The sequence below is a fragment of the Neovison vison genome, chromosome 13 (genome assembly GCF_020171115.1).
Source record: "Neovison vison isolate M4711 chromosome 13, ASM_NN_V1, whole genome shotgun sequence".
Lineage (NCBI taxonomy): Eukaryota > Metazoa > Chordata > Mammalia > Carnivora > Mustelidae > Neogale > Neogale vison.
In genome coordinates, this window is record NC_058103.1 from 74,299,391 (window position 1) to 74,322,949 (window position 23,559).

The 23,559-nt window shown below is 39.4% G+C and overlaps 1 pseudogene and 2 gene segments (V, D, J or C); 1 reads left to right on the forward strand and 2 right to left on the reverse strand.

Annotated features, from left to right (window-relative positions):
- Window positions 1-10,461: 10,461 nt before the first annotated feature.
- Window positions 10,462-11,352, reverse strand: LOC122894546. The segment is given in 2 exon segments: window positions 10,462-10,799; window positions 11,307-11,352. Coding segments are annotated over 2 exon segments (384 nt in total).
- A 3,113-nt stretch (window positions 11,353-14,465) lies between these two features.
- Window positions 14,466-15,720, forward strand: LOC122894547 (annotated as a pseudogene).
- A 3,571-nt stretch (window positions 15,721-19,291) lies between these two features.
- LOC122894548 lies at window positions 19,292-21,810 on the reverse strand. The segment is given in 3 exon segments: window positions 19,292-19,320; window positions 21,327-21,617; window positions 21,759-21,810. Coding segments are annotated over 3 exon segments (372 nt in total).
- Window positions 21,811-23,559: the final 1,749 nt, after the last annotated feature.

Genomic DNA, 23,559 nt, shown 5'->3' on the forward strand with positions numbered 1-23,559 from the left:
TCATGATTTACTCCCTTAAACAAAGACAACGGAAAACCTTTTCTTTCTGCCAAATCTACCATCCTCAGTTGTCTATTATGGAGAAAAACTATTTCTAAAAGGAACATGGAAGCAAGGATTAGAGTAAGAGAATGAAGATCATTTGATATTTCAAATGTCTCTTACCTCAGACTCTGCTCCTCCTACTTGCTCTTGCCCATGACTTTGCTATTTCTTCCCAGAGGACAGACAATACCAACAGTCAAAATGTGGAATCATTGTCAGTTGAGATGACTGTGACAAAAGTAAAGGATCAAATCTCAATGTTAAGGGGACAGGGGAATAACAGGGAAGCATAAATACTGTGCATGCCCCAGAATGGTACCAACCAGAAACTGGCCTTAAAAAACTGATCAGGAGAAATGGTCTGTGGGAAACCAAGACTACCTCATTTTGAAAAGGAAAAGTCCCTTTTCTGTGAAGCCTACTCTCAGATCTGCAAAAGGACAAAGAGTATAACTCATTTTCATCCTCCTCTCCAACCATGAAAGATTTAAAGACAGCTATGGTGAAGAATATCAAATCAACATATAAATATATGCATATATATGAAATGTGTTTTTATGTGTGGAAAACTTCTTGAGTCTGAGAATCTTCCATTCTCTCCCCATTCCCCATAAAATAAGAATTCTCAGATTCTTCTCTGGGCAAATTTCCCTCTGCTGGTGGGAAAGTCAATTTTTGCAATTTTTAGGTGTGACTCTCAGAACTGAATGCGACCGTTCATATGAATGGATCTCTTCCATGAACTAACTGTTGCACAGATAAGGCCAACCCTTGGGCTTATGTCCACCTCCACAATGTTTTACAGAGTATCACTTTACTTATTTTCAAGTCTTGGCCTAGAAAACATAATCTAACATCTTCCTGGTTTTTGCACTGCCGAATTCTTCCAATTCCTATGATCATTTTGCAGACAACATGTAGGTTATGCTCATTGTACTCACCCTGCCTTCAAGGGATGTCTAAGTGGCATAATAAATATATGTGCTATTTTGGGGAACATTCTTAGAAATACATGTAGATGTTCAGGTGAAACTATCACCTCTGGCTTTCTCCTACCGAAACAGTGAGTGATGGATAAGTTTGCTGGTAGAAACACAGTGGCTCAGCCCAAGTCTCCTTTCCAGCCCATGGTCTTAGACATTTACACAAATTGGAACTCTCCATTCAGGCATTCAAATAGATTGAACCACATCTTTCTCAGACTCAAAGTGCAGAGATCTAAGTGGCTGGGCTTGCATTAGATATGTCCTCTTTACCCAGCAGAATGGTCCTACAACAAGGAGGCAGGAGCAAGAGTGTCAAAGAGGAAGTGAGGAAACCCACTTTCTCTTTCCTCCAGCTCATTCCCTACCTAATTGTTTTTTACAGCCAACTTGATTATAGTCTCTGATGTATAACATTAAATTGGACTAAAGGATTTCTAAAGGTGCTTCCAGATCTAAATTTCATTCATACTATATAAAAAGCAAGCTTTTACTAAGAACTGGTTGTGTGCAATGTGGACTGGTGTCAGAGTGGGGTGAAACTGCCTGCATCATGGATCCCAAGACCATTTGCACAACCACATGTGATCTAGTGGTTCTGAGGTTGTTCCTACCCAATGGCTGAAGCCTCTTCAGAAACAGAGACATAGGATGAGATTCTATCAGGTTTTCATTTCTCCTATGACATCAATAATGTATCAAGGAGAAAGTAAATTGATATTAACATGGGAAAAAATGGGACTTTATTCACTGACTGAAATTCCTTTACAGGCAGTGAGACCGAGGGAGGGGTACCATGGCTCAACCATGGGCAAGGAGGATGCTCTTCTGGAGACATATTTCTTATATATTTTCATTTCATACAATTTACATATTATATGAAGAAAAAAAACTCCTCAATTGAGACACCCTAGAGGAGGTGGATGTGCTTACTAATATGAAAACAAGGAGTACTCTCTCTAAAGCAGCCTAATTGTTTTCTGGATTTTGGGTTTCTCCTTGAAATTTTAATTTAGAGGCTCAGAATTCCCAGCCAAGGATGCATATACAATTTTTAAGATAATTTCAAAATGAAAATTAGAGATCATTATGCAAAAAAGCAGCGAAAATACATCATTAGGTAATATTTCTAGGGGAATCATATATGTAAAATGTTTTAACTCTTCATACATTTTAGTTTCATGTCTCTGATTTTAATGTTTTAAATACTTTCTTCTTTTCAACCATCTCAACCAGGTTCAAAGAAAAATGAGGCAGATGTACTGAGGCTTCCAATGTACCTCCTGCACCTACACAGGTATAGCCTTTCCCATTATCAACCTCCCCGCGACCCTTTCACAATGGATGAGCCTACACTGCCACATCATGCCACCCATATCTAGGGTTCCTTCTTGCTGTTGTACATTCTGTGGGTGTGAATGAATGTATAAGACATGTATCCACCAGTATACTATCGGAGAGTATAGGCTCACTACACTAAGTATTCTCTGTGGCCCTCATCCCTGCTTTTCCCCTGAATCCTTGGCAACCACAATCTTTTACTCCCTCCATAGTTTTGCCTTTTCCAGAAAGTCATAGGATCAGAATCATACACTACGTAGCTTTTTCAGATAGGTTATTTTCACTTGGTAAAATGAGTATAAGATTCCCCTATCTCTTCATGACTTGATAGTTCTGATCATTTTGGCACCAAATCATATTCCATTGCTTGGATGTAACACCATTTATTTATTCATTTATCTGTTGAAGGACCTGCTGCTACTTCCAAGCTTTGGTAATTATATATGAACAGCTATAAAACACCTGTGAAGAGACTTGTGTGTGGACAAGAGTTTTCAACCACTTCAGTGAAAATACTCAGGAAGGCCATAGTTCCATAAGAAATGGTCAAATTGTTTTATTGAAATGTCCAGGTATATACTTTAATTTTGTAGTAATTTCCTGATAGTATTTACTACACCCTTTGCTGCATGTCAAAGCCCCAGCTAGTCCAAAGCAGGCACAGATAGCACAGGTGTCCCCGCCAAGTGCTCAGCTCACACACAGCCTGCTGTGACCCAGAACCTGATCCTGCACGTGTTCCTGCCTGAGTCCTGCTGCCCCAGGTATCTCTCTGCTCAGGCACTTGTTCCCTCACTTTTATAGGACTCACTTTTAAAAGACAGGTACAACAATAAAACTAATATTAGTTTCAAGAGTGATAGCACAGCAATAAATGCTAAAGCACTAATAATAATTACAAACTAAAGTATAATTAAAGCATTATTTTGTCAAGCCTTTTTCATTTGAGTAATATACATATACGTTTTATGCTACCCGCCAGAAGATCTGTTTTTCCAGGGCACTGGATAGGAACATCTCTGTCACTTGATCCAGTAGCTCCTTCGAAGAAATTTTTACCTGCAAAGGGCATTCTGGGAAGAAGAAGGGCAAGAAAAGCAAGTGAAAGGACAGCCCTGATGGGTCTAATTTTAGGAGGAAAAACATGCCCTAAGGTAAATCTGAAAGTCTGAACATGTGCAAAGTCTGCTGTGGGGCAAATGCCCGCCCCGGGGAAGGGCGGGGGCTGCAGGTGCTGCGCAGTTTGGGTGCAGGCTGCAGATCACCAGGGAGCACTGTGCCTGGGCTGCACACAGGTACGTGGCTGAGTCTTGCAGTCGGGAGGCCCTGATGTGGAGGGTGCTGGACCGATCCTTAATATTCACTCTGCAGTTTAGCCTCCCACTCTGCTTCATCCCTGAAGCGATGTAAAATAGCCGGGTGAGACCGCTGCCCCCAGGGTGCTGTCGGAACCACTGCACATTGTTCGCATTTTGGGAAAAATTGCATTGGAGAGTAAAGCTGGCTCCCTCCTGGTGGCTCAGGGCTGAAGGGCTCTGCTCCACAGTCATCCCTCTCACCCCTGTGTGGAAAGAGAAAAACAAACACAAGTGATGTCACCAGGAGGTCACTAATGCAGTTTTCAAATTTGCAAAATATCCTAAGACACACGCTGAGGTTGTAGGACCCTCTTGGAGTTCCTCCCACCACTGTGGGCTGTGGGCTGTGGACTCCACCCAAGTACCCATGAGGAACATCCCCACTCACTGCAAATCTGGATGCACAGGAGAGCTCCCCAATGTCTCCTCATGATTCCTTGTCTACTTGATGAGGTACTTCTGCCTACCATGCAGAGCAGAGTCTTGGAATCAGAGAAACTGTGTCTTCAGCCAATCCCTTTCAACAGAACCACCGGGAACCAATCACACCTCAATCCTGTCATTCACAGGACTCCAGACTCCACCCACAGAGACCCAGGACAGTGCACAATCATGTCTTCAAAACTGTGCTGGCCAACAGTGCAGGGGCAATACTTCTAATATGGAAGGTAAATGATGGTTTTTCTTTCTTAAAATACTTTATGGAAGAAGAATGCCTGGGTGGCTCAGTGAGTTAAAGCCTCTGTCTTCAGCTTAGGTCATAATCCCAGGGTCCTTGGATCGAGCCCCATGTCCAGCTCTCTGCTCAGCCAGGAGTCTGCTTCTCCCTCTTTCTCTGCCTGTCTCTCTGCCTACTTGTGATCTCTGTCTGTTGAATAAATAAATAAAATCTTAAAAAAATACTTTATGTAAGAGATTTGTGAGTTAGTGTGTGAGGAAAGGTGAATGATATTTCAAGAAGAGTCATTGCCTAGGGGGTTACCTAGAATTTCAAAGCATCGTAAGGAAGAGTGACACCATTCTCCTAATATCATAGTCTGACAGACAATGTGAGAATTCAATTATATAAAAATACAGATAAGGGAAATCTATCTGATAGCATGCATTGTGTATTGCAGAAGTAAATACACATTCTTGAAATTAAGAGAGCTCCAGAAACAAAACAGACAGTCACCATCTGCATAGAACATTATTCCAACCATAATTTCTTGGTGAAAAATAAGATGTAAGATATTGTCCTCTCGGAGATAGAGGACATCACATCTCATATCTCCCACCTCTCCTGTGCAATTCATGGACTCTGCACATCCACACAGCTGAGTCTGACTGGGCCAGTTGTTGCTGTTCAAAGTCAATGTTGTTCTCTCCCTTTCCTTCTCTTTGTGTTCCTTATGCTTCTTCTCTTCTTCTCTTCATTCTTATTCTCTCCACTTTCAGCAGAGATACATGAAAAGGTAGTGTGTCCGGGATATTGAGATACTTCCAAGGCCAGTAAGTTGGGAGTTTTTATTCATAACAATTGACAACAGTAATGGGATTTTTCTGTTGAGTTTCCAGGCTCACAATACCCAGAAATAATCCTATCCTGGTACCTGTGAAGAAATATCTGTATGATAGATTTCTAGAGACATGTCCTCCAGATGTCTGAAGTTGACCTGAAATGGCAGAACTGAAAACCTGAGGTGAACTTTACACAGACTCTGTCCCCTGTCCTCCCTACCTTTGCTATCTATAATTGGATGGGGTCACACGATTTCTGTTCTCTCTTTAACTGTTCAAGTTTGGACCATCAGAAAGTCTTGTTTCTTTTAAGGTCTAGAGTGCCTTCTAGAGTACTGACGAGGTTAACAAAAACACTTCAGATCAAGACATTCAGGAGAAACAATGCCCAGCCCCATTCATTCCAGGCTTCCTGATGAAGGAAAAGCAGATAATCAGAAAAGAAGATAAATGCTTAGACTGAATGGGGATTACAAGTGAACCAAATCCTACTTTTAAAATGGAATTGCATGGAAATTAATATCAGAAAATAATTTAGTAAGTCTCATCTTGTGCTACTTATTTAATTTCTTGACCTTAGTCAAAAGATAAAGTATTCCTTGAGCTTTCAGTTTCAATGGGGTAATTTACTAGATGTTTAGGATTTATAAAAGTGTAATGGAATATTATTCAGCCCATAAAAAGAGTGGAATCTTGCCATTTGCAATGACATGAATGGAGCTAGAGAATATAATGCTGAGGGAAGTAAGTCATTCAGAGAAAGAACAATACTATATAATGTTAACTCATACAGAATTTAAGAAACAAACCAAACAAGCAAAGGGAAAAATATAAGACAGAGAGAGATAAATCAAGAAACAGACTCTTAATTAGAGAGATCAAAGTGATGGTCACCAAAAGGGAGAGGTTGGGGTATGGGTTCAATAGCTGAGGGGATGAAGCAGTGCTTTTGTCCTGATGAACACTGGGTGTTCTGTGGAAGTATTGAATCACTATATTGTACACCTGACACTAATATAACACTGTATATTAATTAACTGGAATTTAAATAAAAACTGTGAGTTAAGTGAGATACCACCTCACACCAGTGAGAATGACTAAAATTAACCAGTCAGGAAAAGACAGATGTTGGTGAGGATGCAGAGAAAGGGGAACCCTCCTACATTGCTGGTGGAAATGCAAGCTGGTGCAGCCCCTCTGGAAAACAGTAAGGAGGTTCCTCAAAAAGTTGAAAATAGAGCTACCCTATGACCCAGCAACTGCACTACTGTGTATTTACCCTAAAGGTACAAATGTAGGGATCCAAAGGGGCATGTGCACCCCAATGACTATGGGAGCAATGTCCACAATGGCCAAACTGTGGAAAGAAACTAGACACATATAAACAGATGAATGGATAAAGAAGGTATGGTATATATATATACAATGGAATACTATGAAGCCATCAAAAGAAATGAAATATTGCCATTTGCAATGATGTGCATGGAACTAGAGGGTATCATATTGAGTGAAATAGGTAATCAGAGAAAGACAAATATCATATAATCACACTGATATAAGGAATTTGAGAAACAAGACAGGATCATAGGGAAAGGGAGAGACAAATATGAAACAAGACAAAACCAGAGAGGGAGACAAACCATAAGAGAATCTTAATCTCAGGAAACAAACTGAGGGTTGCTGGAGAGGAAGGGGGTGGGAGGGATGGGATAAAAGGGGGTGTATATTGGGGAGGGTATGTGCTATGGTGAGTGCTGTGAATTGTGTAAGACTGATGAGTCACAGAACTGTACTCCTGACACAAATAGTACATTATATGTTAATTTTTTAAAAAGTCTGGAGAAGCAGTAACATTAGGCCAAGAAATAACAATAAGTGCATTTAATTACCCGAACTTAGATGGACAGAATGTAATAAGAGTTGGTGGTGAGATTTTCACAAAGGACAAAGGACTATTTCCTGGAACAGACAGTTCACAAGCAAAAGAAATGCACTCTTTTGACTATTGCATTAAGAGCTGATTCAGAAGGTAATGGTAAATGAGTCTAAAACCAGTTAAAATGAATCTTTTCTGAAAGTGAAAAAAACTGTGAATGAATGAAAGAATGAATGAATAAATTTTTAAAAGAATATATAAAAGAAAATAACACACTAGTTTACAATCTATGGGTAAAAACAAAACTATACATAATTCTAATAGGGTCAAGGAGCAGGACTCAGAGGAGTGAAAACTAAAAACTTCCTCATCCCAGAGGAGGGAGAAATGCTTGTACTTCAGGTTCCTGGTCAAAATGTTATATAGAAGTTGAGCATTCTCTCCTTTCCCCTTTTTGGTGACAAGAATAGAAGGGAATATGCATAAACCTTTATGAAGGGTTTCATGACTTGTTATTACTTTTAACAAAAGTGGGAATTTGTGAATATATGAATTATTAAAGTCATTATTACCTATAGTCTAAAATCCCTTTTGACTAACAACCCCAGTTCTGACCCTTTGTCACTTACTACCCTAAGTCGTTCCTCATCTTGATTATTTGGAGTTGACGTTTCAAGGTGTTTTACTAGATTTTGATCACTAGGAAATGGACAGTATTTATTTAGACATTGTTATAACACAAATAAACATTTTGGGTATACCTTTCTGTAAGTCCTCCTAAAATAAATAAGTCATTAAAAATACTTAAAAAACAAAGAAGATTACAACCATATTGGCAAAGTGATGCAGTACAATACAGACATTGCTTTTTTCTATTAAGTTTTTTCTTATGTTCAGTTAGCCAACATATAGTACAACATTAGTTTTTGATGTGCTCTTCAAAGATTCATTACTTGCATATAACACCCAGTGCTCATCGCAACACATGCCCTCCTTAATGCCCATCACCTAGTTACCCCGCCCCCTCCATTCTGTATCACTTGGTTTGTTTCCCTGAGTCCAGAGTCTCTCATGGTTTATCTTTCTCTCGGGTTTCTTCCCATCCAAATTTTCCTCATTTCCCCTGTGGTCCTCCAGGCTACTCCATATGCTCCACATATGAGTGAAACCATATGATAATTGTCTTTCTCAGCTTGACTTATTTCACTTAGCATAATCCCTTCCAGTTCCATCCATGTCAGTGCAAATGGTAAGTATTCATCTTTTCTGATGGCTGAGTAATATTCCATTATATATATGAACCATATCTTCTTTATCCATTCATCTGTTGAAGGATATCTAAGCTCCTTCCACAGTTTGGCTATTGTAGACATTAATGCTATGAACATTGGGGTGCCTGTGCCCCTTATTTCACTATACCTTTATCTTCAGGATAAATACCTAGTAGTGCAAGTGCTGGGTTGTAGGTTAGCTCTACTTTTAATGTCTTGAGGAACCTCTATACTGTTTTCCAGAGTTGCTGTACCAGCTTGCATTCCCAACAGTGTAAGAGGACTCCCCTTTCTCCATATCATCACCAACACTTGTTCTTTCTTGTCTTGTTAGTTTTTGTCATTCTGACTGATGTAAGATAGTATCTCACTGTGGTTTTGATTGGTATTTCAATGATGGCTAGTGATATTGAACATTTTTTCATGTGTCTGTTAGCCATTTGTATGTCTTCTGGGAGAAATGTCTGTTATGTCCTCTGCTCATTTTTTGACTGGGTTATTATTTTTTGCATGTTGAGTTTGAAAAGTGCTTTATAGATCTTGAATACAAACCCTTTCTCTGAAATGTCATTTGCAAATATCTTCTCCCATTCCGTGGGTTGCCTCTTACTTTTGTTGACTGTTTCCTTTGCTGTGCAGAAGCTTTTAATCTTGATGAAGTACCAAAAGATCATTTTTGCTTTTGTTTCCCTTATCTTTAGAGACTTATCTTGAAAGAAGTTGCTGTGGCCAATGTTGAAGAAGTTACTCTGCCAATGTTCTCCTCTAGGATTTTGATGGATTCCTACCTCACATGTATGTCTCTCATCCATTTTGATGAAAGTTTATCTTTGTGTATGGTGTAACAGAGTGGGCCAGGTTCATTCTTCTGCATGTGACTGTCCAGTTTTCCCAGCACCATTGATTGAAGAGATTTCTTCCATTGGACATTCTTTCCTGCTTTGTCAAAGATTAGTCGACCATAGAGTTGAGGGTACATACTGGGGTCTTTATTACTTTTTGCACAACATTCCTGAATCCTTTGCATTTCCTCAATTCCCTGACTTGTGGCTCTCTGTGAGACATTGCAAAAGTCTAGAGTTAGTCTCTAGTTAGAGAAATCTATAGGATTTTCCTCCCGTATCACCTATCAATCTGTATTGTTAGAAAACATCAGTGTAAGAGCATTTTCTCTCACCGTATTTCCAGGGCGCTGAGAATGATCTCCCTTGAGTTCTTACCATCAGAAAGCGAACTGAGCTATTTATCTGGCCAAAACATGAACCTCTTCCTCCATTCTGTTTCTTTCCCCAGCCCTTATGTTGAATATCAGTCTGTGTCTATCACCTGATTTACTAGAAAAGAAACCACGGCAGAGATGGCTGGCCCTCTTTTCCTTGCTCAGGTACATCTGTTCCTCCTTCTTTCTTCTGTTTCATTCTTTCTCTAATAAAATCTGCTCTGCACCAAAGCTCTCTCATCACCTCTCCTGCTTATACTCAGTCAGGAAGATATTTGGAAGAGGCCAACTTCTCAGGGACACTGTGTGTATCTACAAGTGTCATAGACAAAGCAACACACACCACGGTGGCCTGAACAACTTCTCAGCCTGGAATTTCACCACAAAGAAGAACAAGAGACCAATTCATCCATAACTGTTTATTTTAAAGATTTACTTATTTTGGAGAGAAAGAGAGAGATGGAGTCAATGGGGGGGAGGGGGCAGAAGGACAGGGAGAAATAGAGAGAAGCAGAATTCCAACCCAGCATGCAGGGAGTCTGATGTTGGGGCTCAGTCAAACAAACCTGAGATCATAACCTGAGCAGATCAAGAGTCAGACACTTAACCTAGTGGACACTCCAAGACCACTTCATTGTTGTGTAATTCTACCTTGAAATTAGTTACACCCTGGCTGAGGAACTCTTGGCATTGAACTGTTTTCAATGTCACTAAGGACCACCTGGGGTTGGGGAATGTTACTGTTGGTTCCTACACTCTAGTCGCTTGTAGATTTTGTATCAACCAGACACTGATGGACAAAAACCAGATTGTGCTGGAACTAGACTGCATCAGGAAAAGACACGCAGCTTCCAGGCCCCTGTTCTGCTCAGCTCAGTTTGTGCTCATCTCCTCCTGCAGTACCTGTCACTGTGTCACTCAGGGCACAGTAGCACACAGCTGAATCTGAAGCTTGCACTGAGCCTTTCTCCAAGTGGAAGGCTTTCGATTTGCTGTGAAAGGTGGCTTCAAATCCTTTGTTGCTTTTCTTCTCCTTGTCCCTCAAGGTTTTCAGGAAGAGCTGTAGACCTTCACCGGGATACTGGACACACCAGAAAAGAGTAAGGTATCCAGATGTTGAATAAGTGCAGTTCACAGTCAGGGAAGCCTCTTCTAAGAGGGTCACCTGGCCTTCAGTCTGAGTCACTAAGTCTCCATGGGTTTGTTCTGAGGAAAGAGAAAGGAGATCTGTGTCACCTTGGGCATAAAACTCATGGATAAATAATAGTTAAAGGTTTTGCTGACACCATGGAAGAAAGAATCCAAATTTGAAGAAGAATGGTAATTCCCAAGCATCAAGAGTACCACAGTCATGAAGCCTGGAGAACACTTCATCTCTGGAGCATCACCTAAATAATGTTCTTCATTCTTACTATGGAGAAGGTTGAAGTGAAAGAAATGATCAGTAGAAACCCAGATTTCATACAGGAAATGTCACTTCGGTAGGAAGCTGCACTCCCTGGTAGACACGGACTAAAATGCATGCATATTGGTCAGAATCCTCCCCAAGTCAGCCATCTGTTTCATCCCTGATGTCATGAGGCACATGTCAGGCTTCAGGTGGCCCTTGGAAGTCTGAACAACAGCAATCCTGACTTCTCAGGTCTGTTTTGTTCTTAAGCCACTACCTGATGTGGAACTTCTTTAACACAGCACCCCAAGGCATTTCTGTACCTGGGAGGGTAACAATCTTCAGAAGCATTTTATTACAGTACTTCATATTCTCATGTGTCCATGTGGGCTGGCCTATTACCTACTGACTGCCAGAAAAGGAGCTGGAGTTTAATACAGAAATAGTAAGAGGAAGTCAAGTCATTGCTGACTGATTCTGTGTTTTTGGCACTTTATGCAATATTTATTTATTTATTTATTTATTTTAGATTTTTTTTTATTTATTTGATAGAGAGAGATCACAAGCAGGCAGAGAGAGAGAGAGAAGGAAGCAGGCTCCCGGGTGAGCAGAGAGCCCGATGCGGGGCTCGATCCCAGGACCCTGGGATCATGACCTGAGCCGAAGGCAGCGGCTTAACACACTGAGCCACCCAGCCGCCCCACTTTATGCAATATTTAGAACAGTGACTCATTTTTAAAGTACTCAATAAATATTTTTAAATTAAACAAATATAATGAACAACTAGCATTTATTTGAAATACCATATTTACTTATTCCTAAACTACTAGCAATTGCAATAAATACTATTTTTAATAAAAAGTTTCAGAAGTCACACTATCTAATAGTCAAATATTCCTGACTTTTAGAATAAATAAAAAGTGAAAAATAGGAATTTCAGACAAAATAAATTCATACATGGAGTCATCAAATCCCTATAGAATGATTTGAGAGTTTATGTTCTCACAGTTTTATTGACTCCAACATAAGGTGACTACTGTATGTGAATTCAGGAACAAATACTAATCCTATCTTCTTAACAGGTTTAATCTCAAGGATGCTTTCTATTATCATCCATCTGACACTTTTTGTTGCCAAACATTAATCAAATAATTTTTCCCAAAAGGTAAGAAATCGGGATTATCAGAAAAATATTTCTAGAAGTGGACACATCTTCTATAAAGCCCTGTAAACATATACTCTAGACACATTAGGAAGCTTAGTTCAGCTGTTTCCTGGAGGCGATTCTCCACACATTCAGGTGGAGGAATATCAGAGTCCAGAGCCAACATGGGATCGGTTTCCCATATATATAGTGAAGTAAGAAATTCAGGCCTGGATACTGTTTCCATTCCTGTATCCGTTCCCTTCCCCTTTCCCTTCCAAATCACATTGTCAGAACCTGCCTCAAAATTATGCTAGAAAGCAATTTTAGACAAGCCACTACAAACGTCTCTTCAGATATGCAGGGTCAGGGGGCGTGGGTGGCTCTGTTGTTGCGCATCTGCCTTCCGCTGGGGTCATGATCCTATGGTCTTGGGATCAAGCCCCACATCAGGCTCCATGCTCAGCAGGAAGCCTGCTTCTCCCTTTTCCTCTCCCCTGCTTATCTCCCTTTCTCGCTGTATCTTTCTCTGTCAAATAAATAAAAATCTTAAGAAAAAAAAATCTCTGGAACAATGCTAAACAGGTTGGGATGATGCTGGTTGAAAATAAACAGTATAACACTTGGATGCAGAAAATCATTAGGCATAAATTAAAAATATATATACTTTCAGGCCAATGAAAGCCTACAGGAGAAATATTTTCTATTTTACGTGACACAAGAAGACTGGCACTGCAATGAGGGAAAATAGTGCATAGAATGATATTGAATGGCTGTATTAGTACATAATTTACATAACAATAAAGTGCAGCAAATTCAAAAATTCTATAGGATTTGATGTATGTATGTATTTCTGAAGCCATCACTACAGTTGAGAAAATGAACACATACATCACCCCAAAACTTTCTTCACGTCACTTTGTAATCCTCCTCTCAACCCTCCTCATCCCCATTCCCAGGTAACTTTCCTGTCATGAATTAGTTTGCATATTTTATAATTTTGCATAAATGGAAATATATGCTTCTTCTCAGCATAAATATTTTTTTAAAATTTTTTTTATTAATTTATTTATTTTCAGAAAAACAGTATTCATTATTTTTTCACCACACCCAGTGCTTCATGCAATCCGTGCCCTCTCTAATACCCACCACCTGGCACCCCAACCTCCTGCCCCCCCACCACTTAAAACCCCTCAGATTGTTTTACAGAGTCCATAGTCTCTCATGATTCACCTCCCCTTCCAATTTCCCCCAACTCCCTTCTCCTCTCTAACACCCCTTGTCCTCCATGATATTTGTTATGCTCCACAAATAGTGAAACCATATGATAACTGACTCTCTCTGCTTGACTGATTTCACTCAGCATAATCTCTTCCAGTCCCGTCCATGTTGCTACAAAAGTAGGGTATTCATCCTTTCTGATGGAGGCATAATACTCCATAGTGTATATGGACCACATCTTCCTTATCCATTCGTCCGTTGAAGGGCATCTTGGTTCTTTCCATAGTTTGGCGACTGTGGCAATTGCTTCAGCATAAATATTTTGAGATTCTTCTGTAGTCATGTTTATCAAGACTTTGCTTCTTTCTGTTGTTGTGTACTACCCCATCATATGCCTATAAAACAACTTGTCTCTTCACCTGTTGCTGACCATCTCAATTAATCTCAATGGGGCTCTTATAAATAAAGCTGCTATGAACATTTGTGTATAAGATGTTTTGGGGCACCTGGGTGGCTCAGTGGGTTAAACCTCTGGCTTTGGCTCAGGTCATGATCCTAGAGTCCTGGGATCAAGCCCCACATAGGGCCTTCTGCTCCTCAGGGAGCCTGCTTCCCTCTCCCTCTTCCTACCTCTTTGCCTCCTTGTGATCTCTCTCTCTCTCTGTGTCAAATAAATAAAAATCTTAAAAAAAAGATGTTTTATAGACATATGCTTTCATTTCTTTTGGATCAATTTCTGGTAGTACAACAGGTGGGTCATATGGTAGGCATACATTTGACATCTTAAACCAATTTGTTCTAGTAGCTATTTTGTAGATTTTCTTGAGTTTTCTGCTCAGACAGTTATGTTGGTTGTCAAAAGATAAGTTCACTTCCCCCTTTCCAGACTGTGTGGTGTTTGTTTCTTCTCCATGCTGTATTGCATTGGCTGGAACCTCTACTTCAATATGAAATACAAGTGGTGAGAGCCAAAACTCTCGCCTTATTTCTGAAACTAAGGAGAAAGCATTTAGGTTTTCACCACCAACTATGACATCTAATGCAGGTTTTTGGTTGAGCCCTTTTTCATTAAGGAAATTTCCTTCAGTTCCTCATTCCCTGGGAATTTCTCTCAGGAATGAATCTGGATTTGTCAAACACTTCTTCTGTATGTATTGAGGTACGTACCTTCCTAAATCGCTCATCTTCTATGTGCCAGTCTCTTCGGATATATTACTGACACATTGTCACAACAAAATATTAAAGAAGATATCATTCTCCCAAATTTACAAATAATAAAACAAGCTCAAGGGGCACCTGGGTGATTCAGACAGTTAAGCAGCTGCCTTCTGCTCAGGTCATGATCCCAGGGTCCTAGGATCAAGTCCCACATCTGGCTACTTGCTCAGCAGGGAGCCTGCAGCTCCCTCTGCTTCTGCTCTGTATCTCTCTCTTTCAATTAAATAAGTAAAATATTTAAAAATAAATAAAAATAAAAATGAATAAAGCAAGCTCAAAAGTATCAAGAACCTGATGGCAGAGCTAATACTTCTGAACACAGAGATAGATGATAGAAAAAAGCCTGTTCCCTGATTTTCAGGTCAGCAAGTTGAGGGAGGCCATCATAGCAACTTGCTCCTGCTAGACCTGTGGTTCATAGCAGGGGCGCCCTGTACTTTCATGGGCCAAGAGTTGAGGACTGTTTGCTTCCTTCTGGCTCTTGCCTGGGCTCTGAATCCAGGCAGCACTGGGGGCCAGTGGTCCCTCTCCTCTGAGGATAGAAGTTAAGCCATTCTTCTAAAATATTCAAACCAAAGAAGAATATGCCTGAGGGTTCTCATCAGCTCTTAAAACAGGCAGAAGCACCTCTAAGAAGTGGAAATCTGAGACAAGCTCTTATGTTGCCAGAGAGAGAGGACTTCAGTGAATGGATTGCAGTTAACACTGTAGATTTCTTCAACCAGATCAACATGCTGTATGGAACTATTACAGAATTCTGCACTGAAGCAAGCTGTCCAGTCAGGTCTGCAGGTCCAAGATATGAATATCATTGGGAAAATGGTACTAATACCAAAAAGCCAATCAAATGTTTGGGTTCAGGATCAGCTTGATGATGAAAGGCTTTTGCTTTCTAAGTTTGGTGTCCCCTTTCCAAAAAACTTTATGTCTATGGCAAAGCCCCTTCAAAGGATTTTTCTGGGTTTATGCATATTCATCACCAGCAGTTTGATTCTGTGATGCAGCTGTGAGAGGAGGTCCACCTCAACACCTCCCTTAAGTCCTTTATTTTCTTTGTTCAGGAGTTTAATCTGATTGATAGGCATGAGTTGGCACCTCTTCAGGAATTGAGAAGCTTGTATCAAAGACAGATAAATGCTTCTTCTAGAACATAGTTCCCTTCCTGCTTTATCTGCTAGAGCTATCTCATTGTTATCTGTTAAAGACTAGTGATATGGACTTTAAGAAAACAGAATAAAAAGACACTTATTGTTGCTGTCTACTGATAAAATTGTTCCAAAGATAGATTGACCCAATCCTTCAGTGAGAAATTCAAGACGCAGCCAACTCTGAGGCACTTTGTGGCCACTCCTGTTATTGTCAGAGTTAAACTGGTTGTAACATGTGGTAACTGACATGTAGTCTATTCGTTTACTTACTCCTTTACTGAAGAAAATGATTGAGTGCTTCAGGTGACAGCATAATGAAGAATAAGAATTCCCACCAATACTTTATTAACAAGTTTCCAGAATAAATTACCTAATAAGGTGATCAGATCAGCTTTATTCTGTTTTTTTATTTACAAATATAAGAGGTATTTTAAAGTTTCCTTAAGATTTAGAAAATTTGGGGGGTACCTGGGTGGCTCAATTGTTCAGCATCTGCCTTTGGCTCAGGTCATGATCCCGAGGTCCTGGGATGGAGCCCCACATCAGTCTCCCTGCTCCACGGGGAGCTTGTTTCTCCCTCTCCCACTCTCTCTGCTATGTTTTCTCTTTTGCTGTGTCTCTCTCTGTTAAGTAAATAAATAAAATCTTTAAAAATATTTAGAACATTGTGTGTTACTTTGCATAAACTTTTAGTTTGAAGTTTGTATACTACTGTTTTATAGGTAAGATTATATATATAAAGAATATACATATATATGTATATATATATATTCAAAATCCATGATTGCTGTTTAAATCCTCATATGATCTGTGTGGTATGGTAGTAAACAGAGTTATTTCTAAAATGACTATTTTTTCATCTTTACTTGATATGCTATTCATATAAACCAATCCTAAGTTTTAGGAATATGTATATAAGAAATAACTTCCCTGAGGTATGCAAGGACAGTCTTGTACATTTTTATTAATTTTTGTTAGAAGATTTTGTATTTTTTTCACTGGTATATTTTATCAAATCAATCTGACAGAATGACAGATTCCTATGTCATTGTATGAGTGATGTGAATAATCATGTGAAATGTTTTGAGATAGATGCTATATTTGTGAATATACTTGTATGACTTTTTTCATTTAGTAGAAACCTTTCCATCAGTATGGAAAGCAAAGGAAATTGCTTTCCACCATATAATCTGCCCATCATCGAAGATTGAAGCTTATTTTTCTGATAATAAAACTTATTCAATAATGTACTATTCTTTAAAATGAAAAACAAAACAAAACAGACAAACAAACAAACAAACGAACAAAAAAACCATTTCCTGTATTTGCCACTAAAGATGTTGACAGAGAAAAAATGGAAGAGAGACTGGAGGGTAGCAAGACGACTTCTTCCAAAGCCTTTGAAATATTTTAAGACACTCGTTAACAGGCTCTTTATTATATAATTGGAACTAAGAAAGAAATTCAAACATGTGCAGGTCTGGCCCCTTTACCAAAACTTAAAAGGAAATACATTATAATGGATGCCCAAACTGCTATTCAGGAGCTGACTCCTGAGTTGAGGCTTCATCATTCCATTCAGACCAATTATTGACACCTGATCTATGCAATGGACTGTAGCAAAAGGGACAACCCAATCTAGGATTTTGTGATTCAGTGATATTGGAGCTCCACTCATGACTAGTGATCACTCTATTCCTTGACAATTGCTTGTGGTGACCCAGTCTAGAGCGTAGTTGTTCCATTTAACAAGTATAAACCTTTCTCAAAAACTTAGAAACAGAATTGCCTTCAGCAACCCACTTCTGGTGTATACTCAAAAATGGGAAGAATTTGTCTATATATCAAAAATATTGAGATGTTTCTGAATTCCTACTTCTACCAAAAAGTGGAAACAACCCCAAAGTCCATCAACAGATAGGAATGGATAAACAAAATGGGACATGACATACACTGGAAGATTATTCAACCTTGAAAAGGAAAGAAATTCAAGCTGCAATATAGATGAATCCTGAGGAGATAATTTTAAATGAAATGTCACAGAATGACCCATACTGCAGAATCGACTTCTATGAGATATCTAAACTAGTCAAACTCAGCAAAAGAGAAATCAGAGTGGTAGTTCCCAAGGACTGGAGGGATGGAGTAATGGAGAGTTATTGTTTAATGAGTATAAATATTTTGTTTTTCAAGATGAAAAGAATTCTAGAAATCAATGGTGTTGCTGTTGACCAACAACGTAAATGTATTTCATATCAGTAAATTCTACACTTAAAAACTGTTAAAATGGTAAATTGTATGTTAAAATGGTAAAATTTTATAATTAAAAACATTTTAAGAGAGTCTTTTTAAGATTTCTACTCTACACATCAGCCTTCAAATCAAATATGAGAGTATTAGAATGCAAGACCAATTATCAACCATCCATTACCATCCAGAATTTAAGGCACTCCAGAAATGGGGTTAGAGGTGGAAGGAGTGAAAAGGAGAGAATGAGGATTTTGGAGTGTGGAACATTAAGCAAACAAAGAGTTCTGGGAAGTGTGCAAACTGAGCCAGGTGTTGGCAAAAAGTGATTTTGAAGGAGTGTTGAAGTCAAGGACAGAAACGAAGTGGAAAATTCACACTCTGCTCCTTCACAATGTTCCCCTAAGAGCTCCTAATTATGAGCATTTGTGGGTAAGACTGGTGGGAAGCAAGTAAACTTCCAGTGTGGAAACTGAGCACACCTATGCTAGAGGTGTTAATAAGAAGGAACAAATACTAGTACAAACTTCCTCATAGAGTAGACCTTCAGAAAGTAAATATGAGTATGGAACACCCACAACAACCAAGCTGAATTAGACTAAACCCTAAACACAACACCCAGCCCCTCTCCCATACATCATCCCATCCTGTGGCCTCCCACCAGTGCAGACAGGATGACAACAGCAGTGAGCTTTTGTAAGGGGCTAGTGAGCATGCGCAGAGAGTAGATCCACTCTCCCGGATTGGGAGAAATCACACAAGTTCAGTCAGCACCGTCCTAGAGAAAGCAAACAAAAGGGAGACTCTCAGCACCTAGTTCGGCTTCACAGGATCAAGAAAAGGCTTAAAAATTTGTACTACCTTGTCTCAGGACGTAAGAAATAAATACACCAAACATGATGAAGGTTTAAACTTAAATGTGTCTGGATCTGAGACTCAGTGCACGCTCGTGCTAAAATACTTCTTTTCTTCCACTGCATCAATTCTCACCTCAGTATGAGCAAGCATTCAAACCTGAAGGAACTGCACCCTCTCTCTTGCTTCTAACTGGACTTAAGAGGAAACGAATGAATTATATAGAAGCATGCTTCCTTCTGACTCCATTATCGGGCTTGGAGGAAAGGCACCCGCCAGGAGTCATCTTCCTTCTACTGCACAGGACCTGGCGGTATAAGGAGGGAAAGAATCAAGCCCATTGACGTGTTGGGCTACAGTTCTAACCTCCTTTGGTCAGATGTGATAAGCTGAATTTAATTTGATGTGTTTCCCAATAAGAAAAAGCCAGTGAGCAAATAACGCACAACTGTAACTCCGCCTAGAGAAACCACTCTCACCATGACAGTTGCCAGTTATAGCCATCCTTAGTGAGGAAGACCTGGGGGAACACTGTAAGGAGCTTACCCTTGAGCAGAGGTGGGAGAATGAGAGAAATAAATATTTACACAACTTCATTAGCTCCACTGATGTCTCCACAATACTAGAGAAATAGCTTCTTTTTAAAAAAGAAGGTTGTGATTAACAATGTTTAATTCTGTGAAATGTGAATATATGTGTCAGGGAGGTTTGTAACAGGTCATCCCTACATTAGCCATTATTCCAAATGCCTTTGTGCAATCTACTACTAATAATAAGGGGGCTGAGCTGCACCTGGGTGGTTCAGTGGGTTAAGCCTCTGCCTTCTGCTCAGATCATGACCCCAGGGTCCTGGGATTGAGTCCCACATGATGCTCCTTGCTTAGCAGGAAACCTGCTTCTCCCCTGCCTGCTGCTCTCCCTGCTTGGGCTCTCTCTCTATGACAAATAAATAAAAAACTTTAAGGGCACCTGGGTGGCTCAGTGGGTTAAAACCCTTATCTTCATCTCAGGTCATGATCCCAGGGTCCTGGTATTGAGCCCTGCATCAGGTTCTCTGCTCAGCAGGGAGCCTGCTTCCCCCCTCTCTCTTTGCCTGCATGTCTGCCTACTTGTGATCTCTCTCTCTGTCAAATAAATAAATAAAATCTTTTTAAAAATAGTAAGGTGGCTGATACATACATATAAATATTTTCCCATGTATGTCAGAAAGAAAAGTTTTCATTATAATGATAACAAAAAATTACAAGTCCAGGAAAAATTGAATTATCTTTGAACCACTGAGCACTATTAAAAAAGAGACATATATAAATGGAAAGAAACAGTATGTTGTAAAACAATCAAATAATCAAATAATTACAATAAAATAAAATACAATACAAAAATAAAAACAATCAAATAATCAGACACTTCAAGGACTTTTATTTGTCACAAATAAATTTACAAATTCAATCCAATCATAAAGCTTAAATTAAATTATGAGTAGCAGAATTCTTCTATCCTTCTTTCATTAACATCTACTGATAATGAATTATGTGAAAAAATTTGTTGTACCTACTGAAAATATAACAATGAAGGAAATACAAAATTCTGTCTCCTAAATTCTATGAAAATGTTTTTGTGAACAGATACAGAATTTTGTAAATGAGAATAGATTTCTGAGTTTTAGCTGAAGCTCACATTGTCAAACCACTCCCTGCTTAATTTCCCTCAAACACACAAATAGTACATACCATCCCTGGGCTCTAAAGGAAAACCCGTGACAAAATTTCTGAACATGAAAGCAATCAAAGCACATAGCAATGGCTCTCAAATTTTGCTTGAAATACAGAGGAACAAAATTAATATGAAAATGTAATTAAGTAAAATATCTCACAGAGCTATTTTAAAACACAAGCTAAATGACTAAATTAAAAAATAAAATAAAATAAAGCAGATCTTTGAGGAAAAAACTGATGAAAGGGTCATGCTCAAATCAAAATATATAAAGTAAAAAATCATGATCATAATTATAATAAGGAATTTTAGAGTCTAAAAACAATAATAGCAACATTATGTGATCACAGAATTTTCATTTTCATATTTGTACTTTCAATATTTCTAAATGTCCAATTATGTTTCAGAATCAGAAATATCATAAATGCTACCTTTGAAACAGTGTTTGAGTCTATCCATAGTAAGGACTGTTCACTGGTACTACGGAGTTATTTATAGAAAAGGAGCCTGAATAACAAAAGTAAATTCATCTTTAAAACCCAGATTTCAAAATAAAACATTACTAACTACCTTCAAGAATCCATTAGGCAAGAGTCATCTAACAAAATGTTCTAGCTCTGTCCAGGTCACCATTGGCTTACTCTTCCTCTTATATGCTTTTAATGTCTAATATGTTAGCTTCCACTTGTGGATAAGCAACAGCACAAAAGCTATCCTTGAAGGTCTGTGTCAAAGGACAGGGGGCTGCCCCAGTCCCAGGTTTGAGTGCAGGCAGCAAGTGCCTGGGAAGCAATGTGTGCTTGCTGCGCAGAAGTACACAGCTGAGTCTTCAGGCTGGGTGTCTCTGATGTGCAGGGAGAAACGTTTGGCCGTCTCATTCAATGAGACAGTGAGTCTTTGGTCTTCTTTTGTAGCCATGCTTGAACGAATGTATATAAGGAGCTGGGGACCTTTTCCAAGTTCTTGCTTATACCAGGGGAAGTAGTCTGAGCCACCATCGGAATAACTGCAGTTGATAACAGAGCTGCCTCCCTCCTGGACACTCAGGGTAGAAGGATGCTGCTCCACATTCTTTCCTTGGCTGAACCCTGTGCAGAAAGAAAATGTCAGAGAAAGGAAAAGAGATTCCAGGTTATTGTGCTGCAGAATGCTCTTTTTCTATACCAACTGACCTGAGTAAAGCCAGTCTTGACTTCTGAAGAATATCCACTAATATACTCTGAACTCACAGTTCAGCTGCAGCCACAAGAACATCATTAAAGCTCCCATGGATGTCTTCATGGTTCCTCCCAGTTAAGCTCAGGTTCAGAATTGCAGCCTCCAGCCAGCTCAGCTCCCTCTCTTATCAGACCGTCCCTTCTTTCCTCTAACAGAGTAGTTTCCCGCATTGTCTACCAGCCAATAAGAAAAAGACTTTGTTGCTGCCATAGTCTAGTCCATCAGATGCACTAAAATGAACCCTCCACGTGTTCTGCATCAGCACAGGTGCACTGCCATCTTGTGGTCACATCTCTAGGGAACTCGCTGGGGAAATGCTTTTCTCTTAGCCTGTGTCTCTGAGGAACAAATCTGCATAGAGAAATCTGACTTGCTTTGAGAAATCTATTTGAATGCTATGTGTCTTATATAATGCAAAATATTAAAAGACAGAGTAGAAATTCTGATAAATCGTCAAGCTGCAAACTCAGAAAATATAACTATGTGAGTTTATTTTTTAAGTGCTTTCATTTTCCCAAATCAAAATAGATGGCATGTCCCCCAATGCAATGCTGCCTCATAGCCTCAGAAGAGTTTTCTCTAAAGAACCCACTATCCATCCTGTCATGCTTCCCACTTCCTGGTCAACACTGCTTCACATTTCATACTCCATCATATTTCTCCTAAATGCCATGAGAGTGTTCTTTCCCCAAGACTCATTGATGAAGGTCTCTAATCCTGTGAGTTTCCAGAATTATCTCTCTCTTCCCACACCCCTTTCTCATCCACATGAATTTCTTGGAATCTTCTGATGACTTCTGTGAGAAAAAATCCAGAGAAGCATAAACATTGTGTGTGCTCAGGGAATGGTACCAAAAAGAAACTGGTCCTAACGAACTGATCTAGAGAAATAGTCCCTGGGAAAACAAGACTACCTCACCTCCAAGACCAAGACTTTCCTAATTTCTGTGAAGCCTACTCTTAGATCCACAAAAGGACAAAGAATAAAACTCATGTGCATCCTCCTCTCCCACCATGAAAGATTTAAAGACAGCTATAGTGAAGAATATCAACTCAAAATATAAATATATGCATATATATGAAATGTGTTTTTATGTGTGGAAAACTTTTTAATTCTGAGAATCTTCCATTCCGTCCTCCACTCCCCATAAAGTAAGAATTCTCAAATTCTTCTCTGGGCAAAATTCCCTCTACTGGTGGGAAGGTCAATTTTTGCAATTTTTAGGTGTGACCTTCAGAACTCAATGTGATCATTCATATGAATGACTCTCTTCCATGGATTAACTATTGCACAGATAAGGTTATCCCTTGTGTAAAATTCCATCTCCATCATGTTTTCAGAGAATATTGTTTTCCTTATGGCATAGGAAAACTTCATCTACCATCTTCATGAACTGCCAGCTGCAGGAACCCTAAATACCCAGTGATCATTTTACAGACAGTGTGTGACTTATGCTCATTATACTCACTCTGCCTTCAAGAGATGTGCACCTGGGATAATAAATACTTGTTATTTTGCGAAAGTCCTTAGAAATACATGTTGGTGTTCACATGACACCATCACCTCTGGCTTCCTCCTACAGAAACAGTGAGTGATATGATATATGAGTTTGCTGGTAGAATCATAGTCACTCAGCCTGAGTCTCCCTTCCTGCCCAAGGTCTCAGACATTTACACAAATTAGAACTCTCCATTCAGGCATTCTAACCAAATGGGCCACAATTTTCTCAGAGCAATGCTGCAGTTATATGACTGGGCTTGCATTAGACACTTTTTCTTTACCCATCACAATGGCCCTACAGCAAGGAGGCA